The sequence below is a fragment of the Limanda limanda genome, chromosome 22 (assembly GCF_963576545.1).
Source record: "Limanda limanda chromosome 22, fLimLim1.1, whole genome shotgun sequence".
NCBI lineage: Eukaryota > Metazoa > Chordata > Actinopteri > Pleuronectiformes > Pleuronectidae > Limanda > Limanda limanda.
Window position 1 is genome coordinate 4,677,549 of NC_083657.1, and position 24,740 is coordinate 4,702,288.

A 24,740-nucleotide genomic window follows, 5' to 3' on the forward strand; every position below is an offset into this window, starting at 1 on the left:
GTAACATATAAATGTTCCGTACGCCGTCCGATCGATCAGTGTGTCATTATTGATATTTTGTGACAGAAAGACTTAAAGGTAGAGTATATTTTGTCAATGACAGAGTGTTAGTAACATTTGTATTGTACATGATGGTGAATTTCCGACCACCGTCTGAATTAGTGAAGAGCAATATTTTTCATCAGCAAGAGTCTGTGTGTAAATAAACAAATTCAGGACGACTGCGACACATCGTGATTGTTGGGTGAAAACCTCGTCGCTCCAGTTGAGGTGACGGAAATATGATGCACTTCTCTGTGGCTGGCTTTGGTCGAGGGAAATCCTACTCCCTCCCCCCCCCCCCCCCCCCACACACACACACACAATTTGAAAAATGCATCAGTATCTCAAAGAGAAACGCATCTTTGTCCTGGAGATGTGAAGTTTTTACCCAACAACTGCAGAGAAATACGGAAGAGTGGAGGGGTCAGGGGTCAGAAGAAACTAGTCCCTCTAAATTCAAATCAGGCTGCACCAAATAGGCAGTGCCACAGCATGCCTGAATATTTTCATCAAGGTCCATGAATTATTGAAAATGTTGAACTAAGTCCTATCTCACAATGTTCGAGAAAGTGAAGAAAGTTATCCTGGATTCGCTCCAAATCTTTATCGGCCTCTCCCTGACCTGGAACACTTCATTCCACCCTGTTTTCTGGACGTCTGTCTTTTGCCTGATTCCAACACTCTTCCGTACAAAAGGGTTGTAGAAGCTGCTGTGTTCTTCTAAAGAGACGAGTCATTTCCAACACAAGAGACTCAGGTTTGCCAACACACAATTTGTAATAGTTTTTAATTGTGTGGAAATGAAGAAAAACGATTTTGTCACCTTGACCTTTGTCATTATAAAAAAGGAAAAACCTGTTCCACAGCAGATTCTGACAAAAGCTAAAGGTCGCCTCCGCCTCGTCACGTAAACTGCGTTGATTCAAACCAGATGTTGACGTGTGTTGGAAAATCTCGAGAGAAACCGATGAGAGGAAGAATGTGCAGTGATGTCATCAGATTGTACCGGCAGATGATTGGTTGATCAAATTCAGTCTCATTCATACGGGATTCACGCCTCCAGGGGACGGAGCGGGATTTTAACATTTTCTGTTCAGTGATTTCAGTTCTGCCAAGAACATGAATGTTAGTAATATTTCACCACCTCTTCAGTTATAATTACAGCCACATTAACAATAATTTACATCCCATTGGCAACATTAAAATGAGCAGAATTAGCTTTTAGCACCTCCTGTCTGCAGTGCACTTATGGATATTTCGTTCCTCTCCCTCTCTTGTGTTGTTAATCTCGTCCGAATGTTGCTTAAATGAGACATATTGTGTTCATCATGTTAATGTTATTACTGTAAAATGTTTACACGCTCTAATGATCAGAAAACGCTCATCTTTCCTCTGACTGTCCATCGCTGCAGCTCCTCTTTTCAGCCTCTGTCTCAAACACTTGGTTTTAGTTCCTGTCTCCTCAAACCCCCCCCTCCTGATATCACTTCAAACTCCTTGTCTGAAACCAACCTGGCCCGTCCCATCAGGATCATGTGGAAGTATGATCCTGACTTCTGACCAGGTGTTTCTCAGACTTTGGGCTTTTTAAAATTTTTCACAACTTCTACATTCACCAAAAAACAAACATAATGTGTCTCCTTTAAGAAAGTAAGGACGCAGCATCTTGAGGCAATACCGTTCAATACCGAAAAAGATGTTCTGTTCTCAGGTCCCTGTGGTGCAGTGGTCACCTGACGGTTGTTTCACCGATATCATTAATTCAGCTTTCTCCGATGGAAAGACCTCGGGTCTGGTTGAATGATCCTTAAACCCTGTGTCCATGCTGCATTACAACACAGACTTATCACAAAGGGACCATGGCTACGACCACACGGACGCCCACGATGGACAAAGCTATGTTGGACTTCATTACGACAAAATCAATGTCCTGCCACGGAGCGGACGGTTATTTCAAACTGATTGACAGCTGGATGTTTTGTGCACAAGATTGGATTCGAAAACATGGACGGATGAAAATTATCCAATCTTTCTTTTCTAAACCTCTGTGGGAGAATTCACAAAAATTCACAGCCGCAGAAATCTGGTTTTGAGCGGATTTGGACTTCGGAGAGCTCAAGGAGATTTTCCGACGATGAGGTGATTCGACTGAGACCGAGGGTCCAAAAAAACGCAACCTTGATCGATGGAATCCAGGCAACATTCAGCCTGAGGATGACGAGTTCACAGAGGCTGAGGAAGCTCCTCCAGGGTGACACCGAGCCGTCGATGTTGTGGTTGATGTTGTGGTTGATGGTGTTTTTTGTTTACCTGAACTAATAAGGTTATATATCTCCATGGTTACAGAGTGCCATTTCTACTTGACAACTGTTACTACTTAGCATTAGATAGAGCTGTTCTGGCTCTGCGTGGGTGTGGGCTTTGGACCAGAGTGACTGGAGGGATGTGTGAACCCTGTGTGTAGCTCCGGTTCCCAAAGCAGCTGCAGCTTCTCACATCAGCCTCCTGAAGGAAAGCAGCTGCTGAAAATTTGACAAAGTTATTGAGGATTTTATCCAAATTAATTCACAGTAGCTACCCGGGATTGTCAACATTAGAATGTGTCTCATTACAGTGTATCCCTCCACCAAGACCCTTGACACTCGTGGTTCTGTGATGCACTCCTGGGTAAACTCTTCAACCGAGTGGCTGATGACAGCTCAGATGAACGAGGCTGATGTCAGAGACCAGCTAACGTTTGGAAACCCGGTGTTCTATCTCTTTCTGTCAAGTTTTTTCTAGTTTTTCAATTAATGTCGGTGAATGTAAAACATTCAGAAAATAGTCCTCTCCTCGAGTTTCACACTGGTTGGATTCACACTGACAGGTCAGCTTGGATTTCCAAGTACGGACATCAGGACAATCTTTAAAAGCAAAACAACAAATTAAATTATTCTCTACTGTTGATTAGTGAAATATACAAAACCTACAAAGTCAGGACAAACCACAATAAGTTATTTTAGAGACACTGAACCTTTCGACTCCTGGACGTACGAGAAGAAAATATGTAATGTTGAGTTCTTGTACTTAATTACATTTTCTCTCCCAGATGATTTGGCTTCACTTTACAGACCCATCCTGTTTTCCATCTATTATTTACAGCCTGTGCTGACCCTCAAATGTGAACCCAGTCAGTTTCAGAAAACTCATTTGATCAACTTTCACGCCTCCAGTGTTTGACAAATGATTTAATTTACTAAAGCGTCAGTATGTTCCTTCTATCGTAGAAGCCCCTCCCTCTGTCGTAAAGACGGTTTTCTCCTCGTTATCTCGTCTCTTCTGTCCTTCCTGGTTGCATGAGGTTTCTGTCAGAGGAGTCGAAGGAGGCAGAGAAGAGACGATCCTTTCAAATCCCTGAGTGTCCCGATGATAACGATGCTAAACATTGGAGTTATCTAATGAATAGTGTGTATGTTTGGACGTGTGTAGGTATGTGTGTGACCTAACTAAACCAGCCTGTTCTAACAGTGTGTGAAGATATACTGAATAAAACTGTTAAATCCACCACCTGTCTCCGTTCATCCACCAGCACCGATCAGCAAAACTCAACGTTATCATCGTTCCTCCTTTTTTCTATGTTCTTTAATTATTATTTCAGTAATTTCATTTTGTCTTAGCCTGATTTTCACCATGTGTGAATTTTGATCATCCCTGGGAGGACCTCTCTTAAGAGGAGGCTGCACATACACTTTGAGAACGCTGGGGGCAGTAATGATATTTAGAAGTCCCTCATCATCATCACCACCAGCATCATTGTCCTCATCTTCATCACTTGGTGTTGAGTCATATCCTTTATCATACTTTTGAAAATCGTATCTCTCTTTGGAAGCTTCATGTGTATCACTTTTATTCAAATTATTTCAGTTTCCAAAGATAAAGCCTCTTTTCTAGCTTGAAGCTCAATTTTCAACTTGACTTCTTCTTTGTCAAGTTGTTGCTTCATTAATGACTCGATATGATTTCTCTTAATTGTCAATTTTTTCAATTGAGCCTTTCTTACATTCCTTTACTGATCATGTTTTGCCTCAGGAGTCCTTTCAGTTAATTTGATGTCTCTTTCAGGTCCACTCGCTCGACTATAGTCAAACTTGTTTTAAAATAAAATGTCTCCAACAGATAAAATGATGTGACATTACATTCTACTTGTGCTGCTAATGTCCTCTTTTAAACTCTGTTCACACTACAGTTATTTTTATATGAATCCAGGTTTGATATTAGATGTTATAGGTCTATTTTGAGTAGAGGTTTCATGATGGGATCCTCTTAAAGGTGGAAAATCATACAAAAAAACGTGACAATTATCAGAATATGAAAGGAAGGAGAAGACAACGTCGTGATTTCTTATTCATTTCACTTTATTGCCTGTGGAGGATTTTAATTAATAATTCTTACTTAATTTTTATAAAGACAACAACATTTTAAGCGTTAAATTTCTATCTCTTGCCCCCTTCTCTTTTATCCTTACTTTGCTCCGCCCTCCCACCCCGCCCTCGGAGTGACGATGACCATATAAGGTAACGGTTGCAGGACCACGCCCAGGCGCCCCTGCAGGTCGGGGGAGGGACCCCCATCGGGCAGCCTGAAGCTCATTCGCTGGAGCAGAGACGACAAGAAGAGAAAAAGCTCCAGCCTGGCCAGTGATTCGCCGACACAGACCCGAGGCCCCGCCCCAAATGGCAGGAAGCAGGAGGGTGTGACCCGCTGACCCTTGTCGTCAAGGAAACGATCTATAAAGGTGGGAGAAGAGATGGTGTCTTCAGGTGTTCTTTGGAAAGCTTCTAAAGTGAAAGGTTTGTGTTTTCGAACCTGGGTTGAAGAGGTCAGGTTTGTCCCAGTGTCGAGGGTTGTGGTGAATCGCCCACATGTTGACCAGAACACGAGTCCCAGGAGCAACCGAGTGACCTCCAATGCTACACCACACAAAGAGAGAGAGAGAGAGTCAGATTGTTATTTTTTATTTATTTGTAGAATAGGAAACACTTAAATCCTATGTTTGATTCTTTCTATTTCAAATATACTGATGTAATATGTTTGTCAGGCTGCTCTGTTCTTTAGTCCTGAGTCAGTCCATAAACTTCTGAAACAAAACCAACTTTGTTTCTTTTTGTGTGTTTGTAATTAAATTCCTGTTTGTGAATGCAGTGCACAGCTTCTGCCACCAGGGGGAGTCTTTTTTGTACGTGATGTGAGTTTTGAAGTAGAAGAAGAACAATTTTGGAAGTTTTCGTCTTTCAGTGACTTTCGAGGAGCGTGTTCTCTTTGGTTTTTGTTGCAAAGAACAGAAATAGAACCACCTCAACAAAATCACAAAACCCCCAAAACAACGAGTTGGTCATGAAAACACGATGAAATTTCCTCGAGTCGATGATTGATCGACTGGTGGTTTCTGGTCCCCAGTGCACGTCTACCTGCTGTGGGTCATGGCGGTGTGTGGGATCAGGACTGGGCTGACCGGTCGGATCCTCATGCCCTCGTTGATGACACAGTCCAGGTACGGCAGCCGGCCGCGGTCCGACACGCTCACCGCTCGATCGTTGCCAACTTGTTCGTCCAGCTCCTTCTGCACACGATCCTGGACCTGAAGCGTCCACAAGGATGACATTTACAATGGAGGACAACAGAAGTGCTTTGAAATCAATGTTTTCTCGTTATTAGCACTCAGCATCTTATAATTACTAATACTTTATTCCGATCTGTATCTATCACTGATGAAAACTGTTTAAACCCCCTCAGCCTCAGTCTCCCTGGTGGTCTTACCTCCGGGTGGTGCAGCAGGTAGGCCAGGATCCACAGCAGAGTCGTGGACGTGGTCTCCACTCCGGCTCCAAAGGCCTCGGCCGCCGTCATCAGGACGTGGTCGTCCGTGATCAGCTCCCCCTCCGATCCAGACGACCTGTCCGTCTTACCCTTCAGCAAGGCGTCCAGGAGGTCACGGGGGTCACCGTCACTCAGCGAGGCCTGGATGTGTCACAGAGGAGGGGCGGGTTCCCACGATGAGTTCGTCTCATAGGTTCAAACGTTTTTATGCTTTGATTTAAAGTTAAACTTCAAAGACAAAACCAAGATGATAAAAATGTGTCTTGTGTGTGTTTGTGAGTCACCTTGTGCTCCTCGAGTTTGCGAGTGAGGAGTCGGTCTCTGACGAGGATGCAGTCCTTCAGTTTTTTCAGAGACGAGTTAGGAAAGACCTGAGGGACGGACACAGTGTCAGTGTGTGTGTGAAGACTGACAGTTTGAAAAGAGTAAGGACGCTTTGGACAGGACAAACTTCTAAAAGGAGCATCTCTCTTAAGGACGGCTTTAGAAAGTCAAGATATTTTGGAGAAGTAGGACATATTGCAAAATAAGGACATTTCTTAAAAATGAGTACATTTTGATCTTTAAGAAGAAGAGAATGACGACATTTTGACATTTTTGAACGTTGTCCTCAGAGGTCAAAGGTCAGAACTAGGTTCAGGTTCCCTCACCTTCATCCAGGGGAAGATGTCCACCAGTCCTCCCCTGGCGATCGTCTCCACGATGCCATCATTGTATTGGATCACCTCCTGCAGCTCTGCGTCGCCGTGGCGATAGGTGGCACTGAACACCAGTGTGCACACAACATTGGTGATGGCCCTGGTCACCGCGGGAGAAGGATCGAAGCCACGCCTCCCACCGGACAACAACTCCACACAGAGACTGTCCACCGAGGACAGAACTGGAGAGGGAGAAATGTCACCAAGTGTAAATATACATAAAAAAATGGTGGTGGTAATTTAAAATGTCACTTCTATAACACTGGATGAATGGAGAGTACCGATGTCCTGCAGGCGACTGCTTCCTTCTCCGAACAGAGTGAAGGAGGTGTGGACGAGGCGTCGGTGTAACTTCCAGAGAGGAGAATAATCTGCAAACGCAATGTCTTTACCTCCTCGGGTCAACAGGTCGGTCGTCACCTGCGCAGGAAACAAGGGATTAAACAATAAACCGGTCATTAAGACGGATGAGTTATCTTTTCATCAACTAATCGTTAATGTGTCGTCTCGTGTCACCATGCTCGGTCGCCCAGCGAAGTCCCTCCCTCTCTGCAGGAGAACCTCTCGGGCGTGTTGGTGGTCGTTCACCACCACAGTGTAGTGAGGCCCGAGGTAGAGCGCGTACAGGGAGCCGTACCTGACGCACAACAACATGCTGTTAGGTTAACATGTTGTTAAAAACATGAACAACTTCGTGGAAACATGACAAAGAAGTTCTTCAAGTTCTTAAAAATGTTTACTAGTTTGGACATTATCTAGCTCCTCTAAATGTAACCATATCTAACAAATAAAACTAGGTCTTTTAAACTTAAACCAGTTCTTACCAGTTTTTATAAATTCTAAAACACTTCTTCCAAACTTAAGCTAGTTTTCTAATCATGAATAACTTCTTAAAAGCATTAACCTGTTCTCCTAAAATGATAAACCAGATCTTATGAACAATAATCAGTTTTTAAAATTGTAAACCAGTTCTTTTTAAACATGAACAAGTCCATAACTTCTCGTCTGTTCACCAACAGGATCAGAAACTTTAACCAGTTCATTGCCAGTTCTTCCAAACATCAACAATTGTTTTTCAAACTTTAACCAGCTCTTCAAACAGCAATTTGGTTTTAGAATTATTAATCCTTTTCTAAACCAGTTTTACCAAACATAAACCAGTTCTTTCAAACTTTAACCAGTTGTTAAAAGCCTGAACTAGTCCTTGTTATCACATGGCTTCTGTGACAGCAGAACTTCTTGTCCACTCTCCTCCAGGATCAGTTCACTAACCTGTTAACCAGCCGAGTGAAGAGCAGGTGAGGGGGGAGACGTCCTCCCAGCCAGGGGAGGCTGCCCAGCAGGGGGAGCCGCGGGATACATGGGATGGAGGGATGAGGAAGAGCAGGAGAGGAGGAATGTTTGGATCCAAAGCGACGAGAAATGAAGAACAAGACGATGAGAAGGAATAACACAAGCAGGAAGAGTGAAGAAGGGGAGTAAGGGAGAGAAATGGAGGGAGAGAGAGAGGAGAGAAGACGAGTGAACATCATGAGAGACAAAGAGAAAATGAAAAGAGAGAGAGAAGAGTCGAGGTTTTAATCTGAGAGAGAAACCTTGAATATGTCAAAGGTCACAGGGTGTTGATATTACAGTGTGTGTGTCCTTACCATCACTGTGTGTGCGTGTGTGTGTGTGTGTGTGTGTGTGTGTGTGTGTGTCCTTACCATCACTGTGTGTGTATAACCTTGATGTTATCAGGACGTCCAGACCTCGTCGTCAGCTCTTCTGACGTTTCACTTTTTTCAAGATAGACTAAAGAAAAACAAGAGTTTTAAACATTTAATTAAAGACCATAAAAAACGTTAAGCAAATGAAAATAAACAGTTTAATACAAGCAGTTTATAAACTCTTTATAATAAATCTGAAATGCAGCTACTTTACTGTTTATTAACGTTCAGTGGATCAGTTATTTTTCTATTTACTTTATTTTCATCGTTAATAATCCAAAAATAAAATGTGTTTCAGCAAACAAACAAACAAACAACACAAGGATATTTAAAATGTAAGTATGAAGAAAATAATATAACTAATCAGAATTACATTTGTTAATGAAAGTAAAGATTAAAAACTTTAATTATTTATTTTAAAAAGCATATGCTTTTTACTGCAGTATAATATTCTCTTATTGTTTTACACTCTGGTACATCTCTCACTTTCACCTGCACTGTTGTTAAAATTCACTTCTCTGTTCAGATATTATTTTCATTCATTATTATTTACATTAATTAATTTTTGAATAACATTTTCATGTTACAGCAACAAGGTATAATTAAATCTAAATAAAAATGCTCAGTACAGTGGTTGCCATGACGACAGTGACTCAGTGAACTGAAATGTTCCCACACTTTTGACGCCTTTCATCTTCTGTATCGTTTGTCTTCGCCATTTTTAAAACATATTACTGTAGGAGCACGGGATTGGCTGGTTTACTGCCCCCCCCCCCTCTCAGGAGACTCTGAGTGTGCTATAACAAACCCGACTAATCTATAAATAAGTTAGTTGCCAACTTAGCGGTTATTATTAATACGCTTTTAGAGGCCTCACTTTTGTTTTTTTTGTGTCTCTGTGGTAGTTTTGTGCCTTTGAGTCGCTGATGGTTAGTCGTTGTCTCACTGGTGATATAATAATTTGTTAATATCGAAGAAAACCCTGCAGCTTCTATTCTTGATTCCGATTTTACATAACGCTGGCCTCAACCTCTCCCAGTTGCCATGGCGACAACATCACAGCAGCTGAGCAGCGATGTGCAGGAATGTGAAATGTGGGGCAGTGATATGTCATTATCTCTCTACCTCCCTCTCTCTCTATCTCTGCTGTTCCTCTCTCTCTGTTAAGGTCTGTGTGTGTGTGTGTGTTTGTGTGTTTATTTTAAGTGTGTTAAGGTCTCCCTGTGTGTTTGTGTGTGTGTGTGTGTTTTAAGTTTGTTAAGGTCTCTCTCTCTCTCTCTCTCTCTCTCTCTCTCTCTCTTGTTTTTCTCTGTTAAAGTCTGTGTGTTTGTGTTAAACGTGATAAGGTCTCTCTCTCATTCTCTCTCTCCTCCTCTCTCTCTCTCTCTCTCTCTCTCTCTCTCTCTGTTGTTTTTCTCTCTGTTAAAGTCTCTGTGTGTGTGTTAGGCGTGTTAAGGTCGCTCTCATTCTCTCTCTCCTCCTCTCTCTCTGTCTCTCTCTCTCTCTCTCTCTCTCTGTTGTTTTTCTCTCTGTTAAAGTATGTGTGTGTGTGTTAAGGTCTCTCTCTCTCTCTCTCCTCCTCTCGCTCTCTCTCTCTCTCTCTCGCCTCCTCTCTCTCTCTCTCTCTCTCTCTCTCTCTCTCTCTCTCTCTCTGCAGCACTGCGGAGCTGTCCGTGGTTCTGAATCTCGTCTCCTCTGTGCGACACAGAAAACACAAATGTTTGTTTGTGTCGTTCTTTTCACAAAACGTCTCCTGGTTGATCAATAAAGTTATTGATGATGTCATCGATAATATCCATCTGCTTTTATATCTCTCTATGTCTCATTTCTATTATTACATCAGCTGCTGTTGAATATTTTCGGCCGTAGCTTCGTCCTCCTTCATTACATAAAGTCCATGCTTCTATTAATATAATAAATTCCACAGCTTGTGCGACTTCAAGGTTGTTGCGTGTTGTTAAACTGATTTATTAATTCTCTTCATGGTTATAAATAATCTTTAGAAGATGTAAATAACGTTTTAAGTTCAATTCATATAGTTGTTTACGATCCCTGCTGAATAACCAATGAATGAAATCATGTGATGACAGTTGAAGGTGAAGAACAGAGGATGTTACAACTTGTTAAACCCTTAGAGACAAAAGAGGTAAAATAAACTGTCACTGTAAATATAGGACACACAATTTTTAAATCCTGAATATTGATTGTTATTATTATTATTTTGATTGTGTTGTTATCGTTTGTTCTTCCTTTGAGGTCGAACTCAACAACATGGCAACTCACATTGTGTCTTTAGAATGTGTCGACAACAGCAACAACATCTCTTCAGTCATTCTTCAGTCTCTCCTCATCCCTCCATCATCCTTCCCTCCCTCTCTCCTGGTTGTGTATCAAATGAATGAAATCATGTGATGACAGTTAAAGGTGAAGAACAGAGGATGTTACAACTTGTTAAACCCTTTGAGACAAAAGAGGTAAAATCAACTGTCACTGTAAATATAGGACACACAATTTTAAATCCTGACTATTGATTGTTATTATTATTTTTATTGTGTTGTTATCGTGTGTTGAACTCAACAACATGGCAACTCACATTGTGTCTTTAGAATGTGTCGACAACAGCAACAACATCTCTTGTCATTCTTCAGTCTCTCCTCATCCCTCCATCATCCTTCCCTCCCTCTCTCCTGGTTGTGTAATCTCCCTCTCTCTCTCTCTGCCTCTCCTTCTCTCTCTATCTCTCTGTCGGTCTCACCCTCTCTCTATCCCTCTCTCTCTCTCTCTTGCCGCAGTGAAGGGAACCCCTTTTCTCTCCGCTCATGTCGACGTTTCTTTCCCGCCTGTCCTTATATGGTATGGGGATACCCGCCGTCACAACCGGATGTTGTCCATGTTTGGGCAGCTGCGAAGCGCTCGGCGGGGGGAATCCCTCGCTCCGGCTCCAGCCAATGAGGACCGGCCGGGAGTTACCTAGGAGACGGAGAGTATAAAAGAGGCAGCGAGCGGAGGGAGCCTCAGCATCCTCAGCATCCTCAGCATCACCGAGCTGACTTACCGGAACTCCACCGGCTCCGGTTTAACGGATTAATCGCCTGGTTTGATATAAAAAGGGAATCCCCGAGTTTCCTCCAGCACCACACACCTGAGCTTCTTCTTCACCTCCTCCACACCTCCACAGGATGCTTCTGGAGCGAGAGGACAGCTTCATGTCGGAGTTCGAGGACGCCTGCAGCGCCTGGGTGGACAGCGTGAGCGACGGGACCGACTCTGACGTGGGGTCCCCCTTCTGTCAAGGTGTGTGTCTGTCAATCAAACATGATGTGTGTGTGTGTTGTGATTGGTGGAACAGAGCAGGTGTGTGTGTGTGACTGCAGGTTATCGATCAGCTGATGATTATGCAATGACTCTAACTCCTCCTCCTCTCTCTCTCTCTCTCTCTAGTCTTCTCCCCGGGGACCGACGCCTCTGACTCAGATTTCTTCTCGGACTTCAGTGACTGCTCCTCGGACACGCTGTCTCCATCCCTCGGTTACACCGGGAGCTTCTTCTCGGAGCCGGACGCGTCTCCTCCTCCAGCGGCGGCGGCGGGACTGAGCAGCACCGCGGACGCCATCCTCAACATGATCACCGAGATCGTCGGGATCTGCACGGAGATGGAGATGGAGCAGCAGGGCGACACCACCGGCTCCCCAAGAGAGGACAGCCCGTCCCCTGCAGCTGTGTCTCCGGCCACAGCCTCCCCCTCGTCCCCGCTGCTCAGCCCGGCTCCATGCATCCCTTCCCCGGCTGCAGCTCAGCAGCCTCCCGCCTCCAGCTCCGCACCGGTGGTGGTGAAGAGCGAGTTTGTGAGCTCCAGCTGCAGCGGCTCGGCTCATCCTTGCATGACCGGGAACGATGCTCTGTTCTCGGCCACTGTGGACTCGCTGCTCCCGCTGGCAGCTCTGGAGCAACAGGTGGATGTGGCTGAATTCATCGAGTCGCTGCTGAACTCCGAGGCCGGCCCAGGGGAGCTGAGGGCCGGCGTCGAGGTGAAGCAGGAGCCGCTGGGGCTGGAGGAGTGGCTGAAGAGCCTGGCGGCGGCGGCCCCGGTTACCGGAGGAGACTCTGGCGGTTACGTCATCAGCAGACCGGTGAAGACGGAGCAAAGTGAGCTCCTCTTCCCCCCCGCCCCCCCCCACCTGCTCTCCTCCCTCCTGCAGGGCGCGTTCCCGATAGTCAACATGGGCAGCAGCGTGCACGCGGCAGGAGGAGCCCCCAAACTGTCCCGGGGCAGGCGCGCTCCCGCCAACAAGAGCACCGGCCTGAAGGTGAAGCCGTTCCCGTGCTCGGTGGGGGGGTGCGAGCGGAGGTTCTCGCGCTCGGACGAGCTGAACCGGCACGTGCGCATCCACACGGGACAGAAGCCCTTCCAGTGCGCGATCTGCGCGCGCAGCTTCAGCCGCAGCGACCACCTGACCACGCACACGCGCACGCACACCGGGGAGAAGCCCTTCTCGTGCGACGTGTGCGGCAAGAGGTTCGCGCGCAGCGACGAGCGGAAGCGGCACGGGCGCGTGCACGTGAAGCAGCAGCTGCGCGCGCAGATGATGGCAGCCTACTCGCTGGCCGTGAACGCGCCCGGCGTGTAACCATGGCAACCATGATGGTTTCCGGCCAGTGAGGTCCGATTTAAAGCTTCAGGATTTGAAACCGTTCTACCGGACGAGGCGTCAGAGGGACGTTCCCATGTGACGTCACATTGAAGGCGATTTAAGCTGAGACCCCGAAGAAGTGGGAGATGTTTACAGATGTTTACAGACGTTTACAGACGTTTACAGACGTTTACAGATGTTTACAGATGTTTACAGACGTGGACAGATGTTTACGGATGTTTACAGATGTTTACAGATGTTTACAGATGTGGACAGATGTTCAGGGGACTGGGGGCTCCATGTGCACGCTGCTGTGCAGGAGGACTTGAACTGTCAGACTTCCGGCCGGTGTTGACCTCTGACCCCGGAGCTTCCGGTGCAGGTGCGGAGCTGAGATGCTTCTCGGAGCCGGGACGTGTTGGAGGCGACCGGAGAACAGTGCTAACCCGAACCCGTCTGACGGAACGTTAGACTGTATAAAGTATTTGGTGCATGAGGACGTGACCAGTGAAGAAACTGATTGATGTCGTTTCCTGTTTATATGTCACATGACTTTATATTTGACACGGAGTTCTATGTTTGTAACACATTCTATTTTTCTATGGTTTGTTTACCTCTTCATGTCAGAGTGTGTATATTTGTACGAGTCGGACATTAAATGATTGTAAATGATCTTCATCATGGTCGTTACCGTGGCGACTGAAGGCAGCTGTGATCAGCTGAGCTCAGTGTTTACTGCTCCTTGTTGTGCATGGAGGCTGCTGCTGCTGCTGTCAATAAACAAACAAACAGAGAGAGAGAGAGAGTCCTGCCTTCTTCTTCATCATTATCCTCACCTACATCCTCCTCTTCATCATCATCACAAACAAACAGAGAGAGTCCTGCCTTCTTCTTCTTCATTATCATCACCTCCATCCTCCTCTTCTTCATCATCATCATAAACAGAGAGTCCTGCCTTCTTCTTCATCATTATCATCACCTCCATCCTCCTCTTCATCATCATCACAAACAAACAGAGAGTCCTGCCTTCTTCTTCATCATTATCATCACTACCATCCTGCTCTTCTTCATCATCATCATAAACAGAGAGTCCTGCCTTCTTCTTCATCATTATCATCACCTCCATCCTCCTCTTCTCCATCATCATAAACAGAGAGAGAGAGAGAGTCCTGCCTTCTTCTTCTTCATTATCATCACCTCCATCCTCCTCTTCTTCATCATCATCATAAACAGAGAGAGAGAGTCCTGCCTTCTTCTTCATCATTATCATCACCTCCATCCTCCTCTTCTTCATCATCATCATAAACAGAGAGTGAGAGTCCTGCCTTCTTCTTCATCATTATCATCACCTCCATCCTCCTCTTCTTCATCATCATAAACAAACAGAGTCCCGCCTTCTTCTTCATCATTATCATCACTACCATCTTTCTCTTCTTCATCATCATCATAAACACAGAGAGAGAGTCCTGCCTTCTTCTTCATCATTATCATCACCTCCATCCTCCTCTTCTTCATCACCATCATAAACAGAGAGTCCTGCCTTCTTCTTCATCATCATCATCACCTCCATCCTCCTCTTCTTCATCATCATCATAAACAGAGAGTCCTGCCTTCTTCTTCATCATTATCATCACCTCCATCCTCCTCTTCTCCATCATCATCATAAACAGAGAGAGTCCTGCCTTCTTCTTCATCATTATCATCACCTCCATCCTCCTCTTCTCCATCATCATAAACAGAGAGAGAGAGAGTCCTGCCTTCTTCTTCTTCATTATCATCACCTCCATCCTCCTCTTCTTTATCATCATAAACAAACAGAGAGAGAGAGAGTCCCGCCTTCTTCTTCATCATTATCATCACTACCATCTTTCTCTTCTTCATCATCATCATAAACACAGAGAGAGAGTCCTGCCTTCTTCTTCATCATTATCATCACCTCCATCCTCCTCTTCTTCATCACCATCATAAACAGAGAGTCCTGCCTTCTTCTTCATCATCATCATCACCTCCATCCTCCTCTTCTCCATCATCATAAACAAACAGAGAGAGTCCTGCCTTCTTCTTCATCATTATTATCACTACCATCCTTCTCTTCTTCATCATCATCATAAACAGAGAGAGAGAGTCCTGCCTTCTTCTTCATCATTATCATCACCTCCATCCTCCTCTTCTCCATCATCATAAACAGAGAGAGAGAGAGTCCTGCCTTCTTCTTCTTCATTATCATCACCTCCATCCTCCTCTTCTTCATCATCATCATAAACAGAGAGTCCTGCCTTCTTCTTCATCATTATCATCACCTCCATCCTCCTCTTCTCCATCATCATAAACAGAGAGAGAGAGAGTCCTGCCTTCTTCTTCTTCATTATCATCACCTCCATCCTCCTCTTCTTCATCATCATCATAAACAGAGAGTCCTGCCTTCTTCTTCATCATTATCATCACCTCCATCCTCCTCTTCTTCATCATCATCATCATCATAAACAGAGAGTGAGAGTCCTGACTTCTTCTTCATCATTATCATCACTACCATCCTCATCTTCTTCATCATCATAAACAAACAGAGAGAGTCCTGACTTCTTCTTCATCATTATCATCACTACCATCCTCCTCTTCTTCATAAACAGAGAGAGTCCTGCCTTCTTCTTCATCATTATCATCACTACCATCTTCCTCTTCGTCATTATTTTCAACATCAACAAACATTGAGAGTCCAGTCTCCTTAATCATCATCATCGTCATTATCATCTTCGTCATCAGACCACATTTCTTTTGACTTTTTGTGTCATCCATCAACAGGCCACTGTTGCCAAGCAACAAATGGTCCCATTAGTTCTGTCACTTTAACAGTTTGTCCAGTTTATAAACTGTGAAGGTTGTGTTGCCATGACAACAGCAGCCCAGAGAATCAAGTTTCCCCCCAGTTTACATTTCTTCATACAGAGACATCATAATACACAAACACACACACACACACAACAATATAAACACATACACAAACACACATACAAACACACACAGAAACACAGACACACTCTCGTCCTAAAGAAAGTTAAATCAGCTGTTCAGTTCAGATCAGGACACAGAGAATTTGTCAAGAATATTTTCAGCAACAGATTAATTTGGGATTTGGTGTGTGTGAGTGTGTGTGTGTGTGTGTGTGTGTTAATGTCTGTATGTGTGTGTGTGTGTGTGTTTATGTGTGTGTGTGTGTGTTTGTGTAAGTGTGTTTGTGTTTGTGTACATCTGATCACACTGATCAGCCCCCTCTCGATAGGCTTTTGACGCCCTCCAGTGGTCATTAGACTGCACTGCAGATCCTCTCCTCAAAGTTTTTCACTCTTCAGACTCTTTCATGTCGTCAATTGATTGTGAAGGAAAAATCACTTCTGTCTCTGACTCAGGTGAAAAAAACAAATACCTACAACTAAAAGTAGACACGCTTCATTCTCCCCTAATTACACATGTTTAAGCATTTATAGATTCGATCAAATGTTTTTGATATAACTTACATAAAGATATTATTAATTAATAAATTGTATGAAATCCAAATAATAAGATTGAAAAGATCGTGAAGAAACTGGTTTTTGATTTTAATCTGAAAAAATGAATCTAAAAATAAATTTATTAAATTAACTAAAAGGGGGCGGGGTTCAAAGCGTCTGCCATCATCCCAACATCGGCACTGACACGTCACGCGGCTCTTACGTCACAGGAGCACGCGGCGGATGCAGGAGGACAGGGACCACACACACATGCACACACACACACACACACACACATGCACACAGACACACACAGCTCGGTCTCAGGCTGCTGCTGCTCCTCCCTGCTAGAGACGCTCGCGGTACCGGACTGATGTGGATCGATCCGCACCAGGTGGAGCGAAATCCTTATGGAAACCATGGCAACGGATTTTTTCATGAGGCATGTGACGCATCAGATCCTCGTTAGGTGAGAGTTCGGTTATTTTCTCTCTCTGCTGAGGATGATTTCAATTATCGATGTTTTTGTTCTCTATCAATCGATTTGATAGAAATATCTGAAAATTTAAAATTTAAAATTGCTACGGGGAAAGTTCTTTAATTTGTCGTACAGAAATTGTTCCGAAAATAATTGGTGTTCGCGTTAAAACCACTAAATTTGAAAGTGATGGCAGCGTTATCGTCATATCGACAAATCGCAGTCATGGTTTATTAGAAACTAATGCATTTGGATGTGTTCGCTCACTCACTGTGGCCACCAGAGGGCGCTGTGACTTCAACGTAAACACGTGGCGGTTTTAGTCGTAGGAGGTCAACCTCAATTTTCATACTTTTCTAGGAAGTTTCACATAAAGTCCATAAATAGTCACCATTAGCGTTAAAGTCAAAACCCGATTTTTATTTAAACTTACGTTAAGATTTGTAATTTTATAGATATTTACTCGTAATGGATTGTTTTTGTATTGATACACATTTTATACCAACGTGTACCAGCTGATTGGGGAAATGTTTTTAGATTTTGAACCCTGTAGACAGGTTTAATATTTTTCAAAATGGATTAATGACAATAAACTGAGGGTTAATAAAGGTGTAACATGTAGAAGACTTGTGAGTCCACGCCCTAGACGTTTCTTTCTTCTTGCTCATCCATGCGTAGTTAAAATTCCTCTGCATGGGGGTCGACCGGAGGAGATTCAGCCAGTGGGGGGTGGTCGACTCACGCTTCACTAGCAATTAGCATCATAGGATAACACACACACGTCCTACTCGTGTCAAATCCAACCGGCGAGGAACTCCACGAGTCGGACTTGACATGAGTAGGACGTGCGCGTGTGATGATATTTAAACATGTCTTTTCCTTATTCAGCGGTTTTTAATCTGCAGATTTCAGTCTCATTAAATTTTCATGACCACACGAACACACTGACCCAGTTTTTAGTCGTTCTGTAGAACCACGTGTGTGTGTGAATACGCTACGACTATTTCCGTCTCCTCCTTTCAGTTTGTCTCTCTGCTGCAGTGTTTCCATTGTTTTCTGATTGTTTTATCTTCCAGGTCTGCAGCTCCCCGGTGAATCATGTCTTCCTCCTCCTTCTCCACTTCCTCTTCCTCCTCCTCCTCCTCGGAGCTGCCCTACTTTTGTCCTCGATGTGGCGACAAGTTTCGATTTTCGTCTGTACCCGAGCTCCGGGCTCACCTGGTCAGCCAGCACACGTATGAGACCCTGCTGGTGCTGTCCCAGGTATTTCATATATATGCATACATAGAGATCTGTGAGTGTGTATGAAGACAATCAGTGACTGTACATAAACACAATTATTTCATGTTTCAGGCTCGGGTCAGAAGCTCCAGACCGGGTGTCCTCCTCCCACTCCCCAGCCCTGCTGTAGCCCAAAGACAGAGCTTTTCTCTGGGTGTGGCCGCCCACAGCGTCCCCCTGCAGCTTGCCTGCCTGGATCTGGCCTCGTCGTCGGCCTCCATCAAACTGCTGAGGGAAATGTTCACCTCCTCAGATCTCGCTCCTCCTGCCGCCTCCACAGGACGTCCAGACGACCCCCTCACCGCCCTGGCCGTGCCCGGCACCCTGGAGCCGATTCATGGGAAGGAGCTTGGCGAGGTCCTGGAGTTCCGGCTCTCGGTGGGGATTGGGCTGGAGGAGCGACTGGGACTGGGACTGAAGCTGGACCACAAAATTGCCCAGACATTCGCGGAGGTGGAGGAGAGGGTGAACCGCCGCATGGGCCGAATGAAGGTGGCGCTACAGACGAGGGAGGCGGAGCTAGAGAGGGAGAGGCAGGAAGGGGAACGACTGAGGAGTGAAAAGCAGGAAGTGGAGGAGAGGGCGGCGTACTTATCCAGACAGGTGGGCGGAGCTGTGATGCTGGAGTGAAACCACGGAGACAGATGATATCAAATAAATTCTGTGAATTGATGATAGTTTGTGTTCCCTCCGTCAGGTCTCGGCTGCCGTGGAGATGACGGAGCGAATAAAGAAAGATCTGCAGGGAAAAGAGAAGGAGCTGAACGAGCAACAACAGTCAGTGTCTCTCATACTCATACATTTGTAATCATGATAATTGAAACTAAATGGGGCTCAGGTTGCAGCTCACAGTATAATGAAGTCAGTCAAATGCTAATTTGATGTGGTACGGTTAAAATAGAGATTTTGCATTAATCATCTTTGGTCTGTTTTTGTTTAAAATCCTCAAGTTGTATCTGAACAGTAACAGAAAGATGTGTAATACAATTTATACGATCACAGATCATATTATACAGCATCATCATGTATTGAAAAGAAAGGACATGATGCACAGACAGAGGAAACGTCCTGTTTAGTCAGCCTCACTTCACACGCACACAGACACACAGACACACACACACACACACACACACACACACACAGACACACAGACACACACACACACACACACACACACACACACACGCTGCTGTGATGATTTATATGAGTTGACAGTGAGACACAGCAGCCCTGAGGGTGTGTGCGCTTGTATTTCTGGTCAGACTCAGTTTGTGTGTATTATTCTGCCTGTTGTTATTTATCTTTACGTTGTTTTATATTCATCTTTATCTGCATTTAAATCTCTATTCGGGGACGGACATACCAACAATGTTATAGAATAAGAATTAATACAAGAGTCTACAGAGAATCATATTCAGGATGTAACCAATACTTATTTTACTATAGATTTTAATCTGTAAGTTTTATTTACAATTTGTCATATCGAACAAAAACACATATTTGTGCATCACTGTCCAAAACAAGAATCGGTTAATATATTTTTTCTGTATTGTTTTCCACTCTGCTGCCGCTGATGCTTTAACTCTGTTTTCATTCTCATGAAGTGTGTTTCTAACTGTTTTGCAGAGACATGGTCGACATCGAACGTTTTCTGAGGGAGACGGCGGAGAAAGAAGCAGAGGCCAAAAGCAGACTGCAGGTGGCGCTAAAATCCTCTGATATCTGTGGTTTGTGTTTTCACTCCCTCGTCACCTTCTCGCTGGTTTGGTTTCCAGATGTTCATCGAGTCGCTGCTGGAACGAGCCGACCGGGCAGAGAGACAGTTGCTGCAGCTCAGCTCACACAGGCAACGCAACCACTACACGCACCACAACGACAAATACACACACACAGATGTGTACGCAGACCCGTACACACTCGCAGAGGTTTACACACCTGCACCTGGGCGACGAGGACGCAGCCTGGACGGCAGCAGTGACAGCGTCATCACAGACAAGATGCAGGATCCCATCGGCAACCGGGTGAGAACAAACTCAACATACTATTGTATATAATGTTTATTTAAAATGTAGAGAACGAAGATTTTATTTGATATATTCTCTTTCTTTTCTGTATAACGTTGCATTTGGGGTTTTTTCTGGTTTTTTTTTCCTGAAGTTATATTTCCCAATTCATGTCTGTCTAGACACATTGGTGTTGATTGTTGTAGGTTGTTTACCTCCTGTCTCTGTAATGTCCATTCAGCATTGCACTTATATATATTGAAAAACCTTCAATAAACAGATTTTGATTTTAAAAAAAAAATGTAGAGAACGATACAGGTCGAAGTCAGGCTCCTTTTGAAAATCTCAATTATAGAGAAAGTATTATTCACACATGTTTGGGGATTTGTATTTTTTAGGGCTGGGCAAGTTAACTCGTTTTAATGGAGTTAAGTGATGAGTTAACTCGATTAATTATTTTATCTCGCATTCACTCAGGTTTGATTATTTATTGTTTTATTGTGAAAGTCAGGCTTTTATTTTGTGAAAGTCTGTTGCTGACTGCTGCAGAACAGGAAAAAAGAAAATAATTGGCGGATAAACAATCGAGTTAACTCATCACTTGAGTTAACTCGATTAAAACGAGTTAACTTGCCCAGCCCTAGTATTTTTGCTTATTCCTCTTCTTCTTCCTCTTCCTTGTCCTCCTCTTCCCCCTTCTCCTCATTTCTTCTTTCCCTTCCTCTTTTTGTTTCTTTTCTTCTTCTTCTTCTTCCTCCTCCTCTTCTTCCTCCTCCTCTTCCTCCAGAGGAGTTACAGTGTGTCCGACTCCTGCAGACTTGACGAGCAGCCTCACAGCCTCCCTCACTACAGGTGCATCCACAGATATAAAACAACTCCGGTCTTTGATTCACAGGATCATGTGGGAAAATAAAATCACAAAACTATATTTTCATGTTGAAGGAAAAAAGCAGGTTATAAATACATTGAGCAAATTGATACATTTATGAATTTCTCATCATATGGAACAGAGCCGCTCTTCGTCTCTCTAACGTGTCCTCTGTGTTTGTCTTTGCAGTCGTCTCTCAGGGGGGATGCGGACCTCGTCGCTGGGTTTGGGGGGGTGGGACTGTGAGGGGGGGTCGTTCCAGCACCAACCCCGTCACTACCCCCCGCCCTGGACCCGACAAGAGAGATTCTGGTGAGTAAGATCATCGGTTATTTACTGGTTGGATCCTTGCCTTGTTCATATAATTGTTTATACAATTATTTGTTTTAAAGTAGTTTTAAATTAACTGGATTATAGATAACTAGCTAAAAATAGATCATTAGCTGGAAATGATAACAACACATAGGACTCACGGATGAACTAACCCGATTTCTGGGGTCAAAGGTCATGGTGACCTCATGAGTCTGGATATAAGACAGGTTGGTGGAAGCAAACAACCACAGCGGCATATTTCCTGTGTCTTCTTCTTCTGCGTTTCCAGGGTCGGGGATGGAGGAGGTGATAGAACGTGGAGCAACAGAAACCGTCGTCACCACAGCACTGAAGAAGAAGAGGAGGAGGAGGAGGAGGAGGAGGAGGAGGAGGAGGAGGAGGAGGAGGAGGAGGATGAAGAGGAGCGAAGTTGGAGCAGCGCTGACATGAGGAGGCTCGTATTTGCCAGGACACACACACCTGGTTCAGGTAAATCTGTTTCTTTTACCCTCCGTAGTTTTCTTTCCCTCTGTTTTTAGCTGACTTTGTGTTTTTTCCATAGACGTCCCCTCCTCCATAGGCTCCACCCCTTCCCGTTGTCATGCCGACAGACAGCTGGCGGCGGCCACCTTGAGGCTGAGAGCTGGCCTTTTCTGTGTCCTCCCATATTTGGACGTGCACTCGTTGCTGTGTGCGGCTGCGGTGTGCACTGATTGGCGGTTCGTTGCCAGGCACCCGGCGGTTTGGACACGCCTCCGGCTGGAAAACGCCAGGGTGTCGCCCGAGGTACAAGAGTCTGCATCATCATCATCATCATCATCATCATCATCATCATCATCATCATCATCATCATCATCATCATCATCATCATCATCATCATCATCATCATCATCATCATCATCATCATCATCATCATCATCATCATCATGTTAAGTGTCAGGCCACCGTGACCTTTGACCTCTAATCAGTTCCTCTTTGAGTCCAAGTTCATCTCGTTCCTGAAATATCGTGGTCAAGAAAGTAATATTGCCTCCGGCCACTGGGGACTATTATGGTCTGTTTGAGTTCGTACTGTACAACAGAATGTGATTGAGTTATTTTCTCATGTTGATGTGTCGTGTGTTTTGTGTGTAGTTCCTGATCACCCTGTCTCAGTGGTGTACACAGACTCAGACGATGGTTCTCCACTACCTGAGGCCACGGAGCAGACGAGCCAATGAGACGCGAGACGATTACCACAGGAGCACCAGGTAACACACACACACACACACACACACACACACACACACACACACACACACACACACACACACACACACACACACACACACACACACACACACACACACACACACACACATACCAGTGATAACCTCTAACCTGAACCTGTTGTGAACCTGGTCAGGGGCAGTCTGGAGCCGGGGGTGGAGGCTCTGCTGCGGTCAGCAGGGGGCAGTCTACTCCACCTGTCTGTCTCTCAGTGTCCTCACATCCTCACAGACCGGACGCTGTGGTTGGCCAGCTGCTACAGCCGCAACCTGCACACGCTCACATACAGGTAAGTGTTCCCCTGTCTCACTCTCTACCTGTCTGACTGTTCACCTGTCTCACTCTCGACCTGTCTGACTGTTCGCTTGTCTAGGTCTGGACCTGTCTGACTGTTCACCTGTCTCACTCTCTGTCTGTCTGTCTGTTCAGGAGTTCTTCAGATCCTCTCTGCCAGGAGGTTCTCTGGGCCCTGGGCGCCGGCTGCAGGAACATCAGCAGCCTGCAGGTGGCGCCAGCTGAGCCCTGGTCAGTGAACCCACCCACTAAACAACACAACTCAGCAGCAGTTTAATGTTTTAAAGTTTTAACGTAATAAAGTTGTAATAGGTTTTCTGTATCGTCCTGTTTTAAGCCAACAACCCACACGATTTGGAAACCGTTGCTTGCAGACGATTGGTCGATGCTGGCCACACCTCTGCTCCCTCAGTGTGGGCGGGGCCGGCTGTGGGACCCAGGGATTGGTTGCTGTTGGTGAGGGACAAAAACTTTTTCACATTTAGTAGAAACAATGTTCATGGATGAAATAAAAAGTGGCTGTTAACGTGTTGTCGTTAATCACTCTCTCTCTTTCCGTGCAGTGCGAACCTGCGCTCACCTGCAGGTGTTGGAGTTGGAGTGCATTACCGATCTCAGCCTGCAGGTGGCGACGGAGCTGTGTGAAGCCGGACTGAAGAGTCTACAGACGCTGATCCTGACACACACACCTGTCAGTGGTCAGGCCATCCTGCACTTCCACAGTGAGACACACACACACACTTACACAAGTGCAAACACCAATTTACTCTTCCCGTTGACACACTAAATGATGAATATATTTCTGTGTGTGTGTGTGTGTGTGTCTGTGTGTGTGCAGGCGTGTGTGATAACCTCGGGTCCATCTTGGTCGAGGTCTCAGCCTCAGATTACTTCGAGGAGCCGGACACTGAAGAAGCTCAACACCTGTTTGGAGAAATTCTCAGCACATTGAAGGTGAGTTTGTTCAGAAACATCAACTTATCGTTTTTTTATATACAGTCTTAATCCCCAGGTAACCATAGCAACAGACTGCGACTGCTCATCATGTGAAATGTTGTCACAAGTTCTTTCTTCTTTTCTTCTTCCTCAGGTTCTTCAGCAGCGTCCTGGACTGTGTGAGGTCCTGCAGGTTAAAGCTAAAGGATTCTGCTGACCTCAACACACACACACACACACACTTTGTTCTTTTATACCTGTGAGGACGTGTTCAGCCACAAACAGAAGCAGTTGAGACACATCACTGTCTAAATGCGTAACACAACTCTTAATGCTCTTAAATGTGTCACTAACACTTTTTCTCCAAACACATTTACGTCGTTGTTGCACTTTTTAAAGATCTTCTCCCTGAACTTAAACACTTCATATCCCTTAACCTTTGATAACAATTTCAATTACAATTAAACCCTCTTTAATTCTTGTTTAACAAACTCAAAATAACCCTTAATCTCTCACTAGCTGTTAGTTTTACGTATGCACCCTTTAAAACGACAGCAGCACCAATAAAGATTTAAATAAATCCTTCTTTTTCCATCTTAAGTGTAGTGTTGTCACAGAAAACCTTAAATCTTACTTATTGATAAAATATCATTATTAATTAATTGTGATTAAAAAAAGAGAGAAATAATAAAAAAACACAAGTACGCACAAATATTTTTGCACAAGCACAAAACACAGATTCATACGCCAAAGAGATCAATCATTCATTCAGAGTTGATGTAAAAGTGAAACCATCATGTGTTCAGAACCATCTTGTGTCATATCATCATCAATAAAACGTTTTCTCTGCAGTTTGTCAATACGTTTGTGTTATTGAT

At 44.6% G+C, this 24,740-nt stretch overlaps 3 protein-coding genes across 3 annotated transcripts; 2 read left to right on the forward strand and 1 right to left on the reverse strand.

Moving 5' to 3' along the window:
- Positions 1 to 4,542: 4,542 nt before the first annotated feature.
- Positions 4,543 to 8,125, reverse strand: LOC133028707 (steroid 17-alpha-hydroxylase/17,20 lyase). Its single transcript, XM_061095693.1, has 9 exons — positions 7,869 to 8,125; positions 7,113 to 7,233; positions 6,878 to 7,016; positions 6,549 to 6,778; positions 6,183 to 6,269; positions 5,839 to 6,039; positions 5,490 to 5,659; positions 4,888 to 4,991; positions 4,543 to 4,808 (listed from the first exon to the last, which is right to left on the reverse strand). The coding sequence occupies exons 1-9, from the start codon at positions 8,123 to 8,125 to the stop codon at positions 4,543 to 4,545; spliced, it is 1,575 nt and encodes a 524-aa protein (XP_060951676.1).
- A 3,359-nt stretch (positions 8,126 to 11,484) lies between these two features.
- On the forward strand, positions 11,485 to 12,933 carry LOC133028709 (E3 SUMO-protein ligase EGR2-like). The gene is made up of 2 exons (XM_061095695.1): positions 11,485 to 11,599; positions 11,747 to 12,933. Exons 1-2 carry the CDS (start codon positions 11,485 to 11,487, stop codon positions 12,931 to 12,933), a joined length of 1,302 nt encoding a protein of 433 aa, XP_060951678.1.
- Positions 12,934 to 17,997: 5,064 nt separating this feature from the next.
- On the forward strand, positions 17,998 to 24,415 carry LOC133028698 (F-box only protein 41-like). The gene is made up of 16 exons (XM_061095661.1): positions 17,998 to 18,162; positions 18,253 to 18,783; positions 18,878 to 18,957; positions 19,807 to 19,879; positions 19,956 to 20,201; positions 20,971 to 21,035; positions 21,241 to 21,363; positions 21,653 to 21,852; positions 21,926 to 22,149; positions 22,498 to 22,613; positions 22,769 to 22,921; positions 23,062 to 23,157; positions 23,264 to 23,382; positions 23,490 to 23,648; positions 23,765 to 23,880; positions 24,017 to 24,415. Exons 1-16 carry the CDS (start codon positions 17,998 to 18,000, stop codon positions 24,077 to 24,079), a joined length of 2,529 nt encoding a protein of 842 aa, XP_060951644.1. The 3' UTR covers positions 24,080 to 24,415.
- Positions 24,416 to 24,740: the final 325 nt, after the last annotated feature.

What these genes read in the sequence shown, in the direction of transcription:
- LOC133028707 (XM_061095693.1), bottom strand. Translation starts at nt 8,125, where the DNA reads ATGTTCACTCGTCTTCTCTCCTCTCTCTCTCCCTCCATTTCTCTCCCT. An exon ending in ACCTGCTGCACCACCCGGAG is followed by an intron (nt 5,660 to 5,838) that starts GTAAGACCACCA and finishes TGGACGCTTCAG; the next exon opens with GTCCAGGATCGTGTGCAGAA. An exon ending in ACCGCCATGACCCACAGCAG is followed by an intron (nt 4,992 to 5,489) that starts GTAGACGTGCAC and finishes TGTGTGGTGTAG; the next exon opens with CATTGGAGGTCACTCGGTTG.
- LOC133028709 (XM_061095695.1), top strand. Translation starts at nt 11,485, where the DNA reads ATGCTTCTGGAGCGAGAGGACAGCTTCATGTCGGAGTTCGAGGACGCC. An exon ending in GGGGTCCCCCTTCTGTCAAG is followed by an intron (nt 11,600 to 11,746) that starts GTGTGTGTCTGT and finishes CTCTCTCTCTAG; the next exon opens with TCTTCTCCCCGGGGACCGAC.
- LOC133028698 (XM_061095661.1), top strand. Translation starts at nt 17,998, where the DNA reads ATGTCTTCCTCCTCCTTCTCCACTTCCTCTTCCTCCTCCTCCTCCTCG. An exon ending in AGGATCCCATCGGCAACCGG is followed by an intron (nt 20,202 to 20,970) that starts GTGAGAACAAAC and finishes CTCTTCCTCCAG; the next exon opens with AGGAGTTACAGTGTGTCCGA. An exon ending in CCAGGGATTGGTTGCTGTTG is followed by an intron (nt 23,383 to 23,489) that starts GTGAGGGACAAA and finishes CTTTCCGTGCAG; the next exon opens with TGCGAACCTGCGCTCACCTG.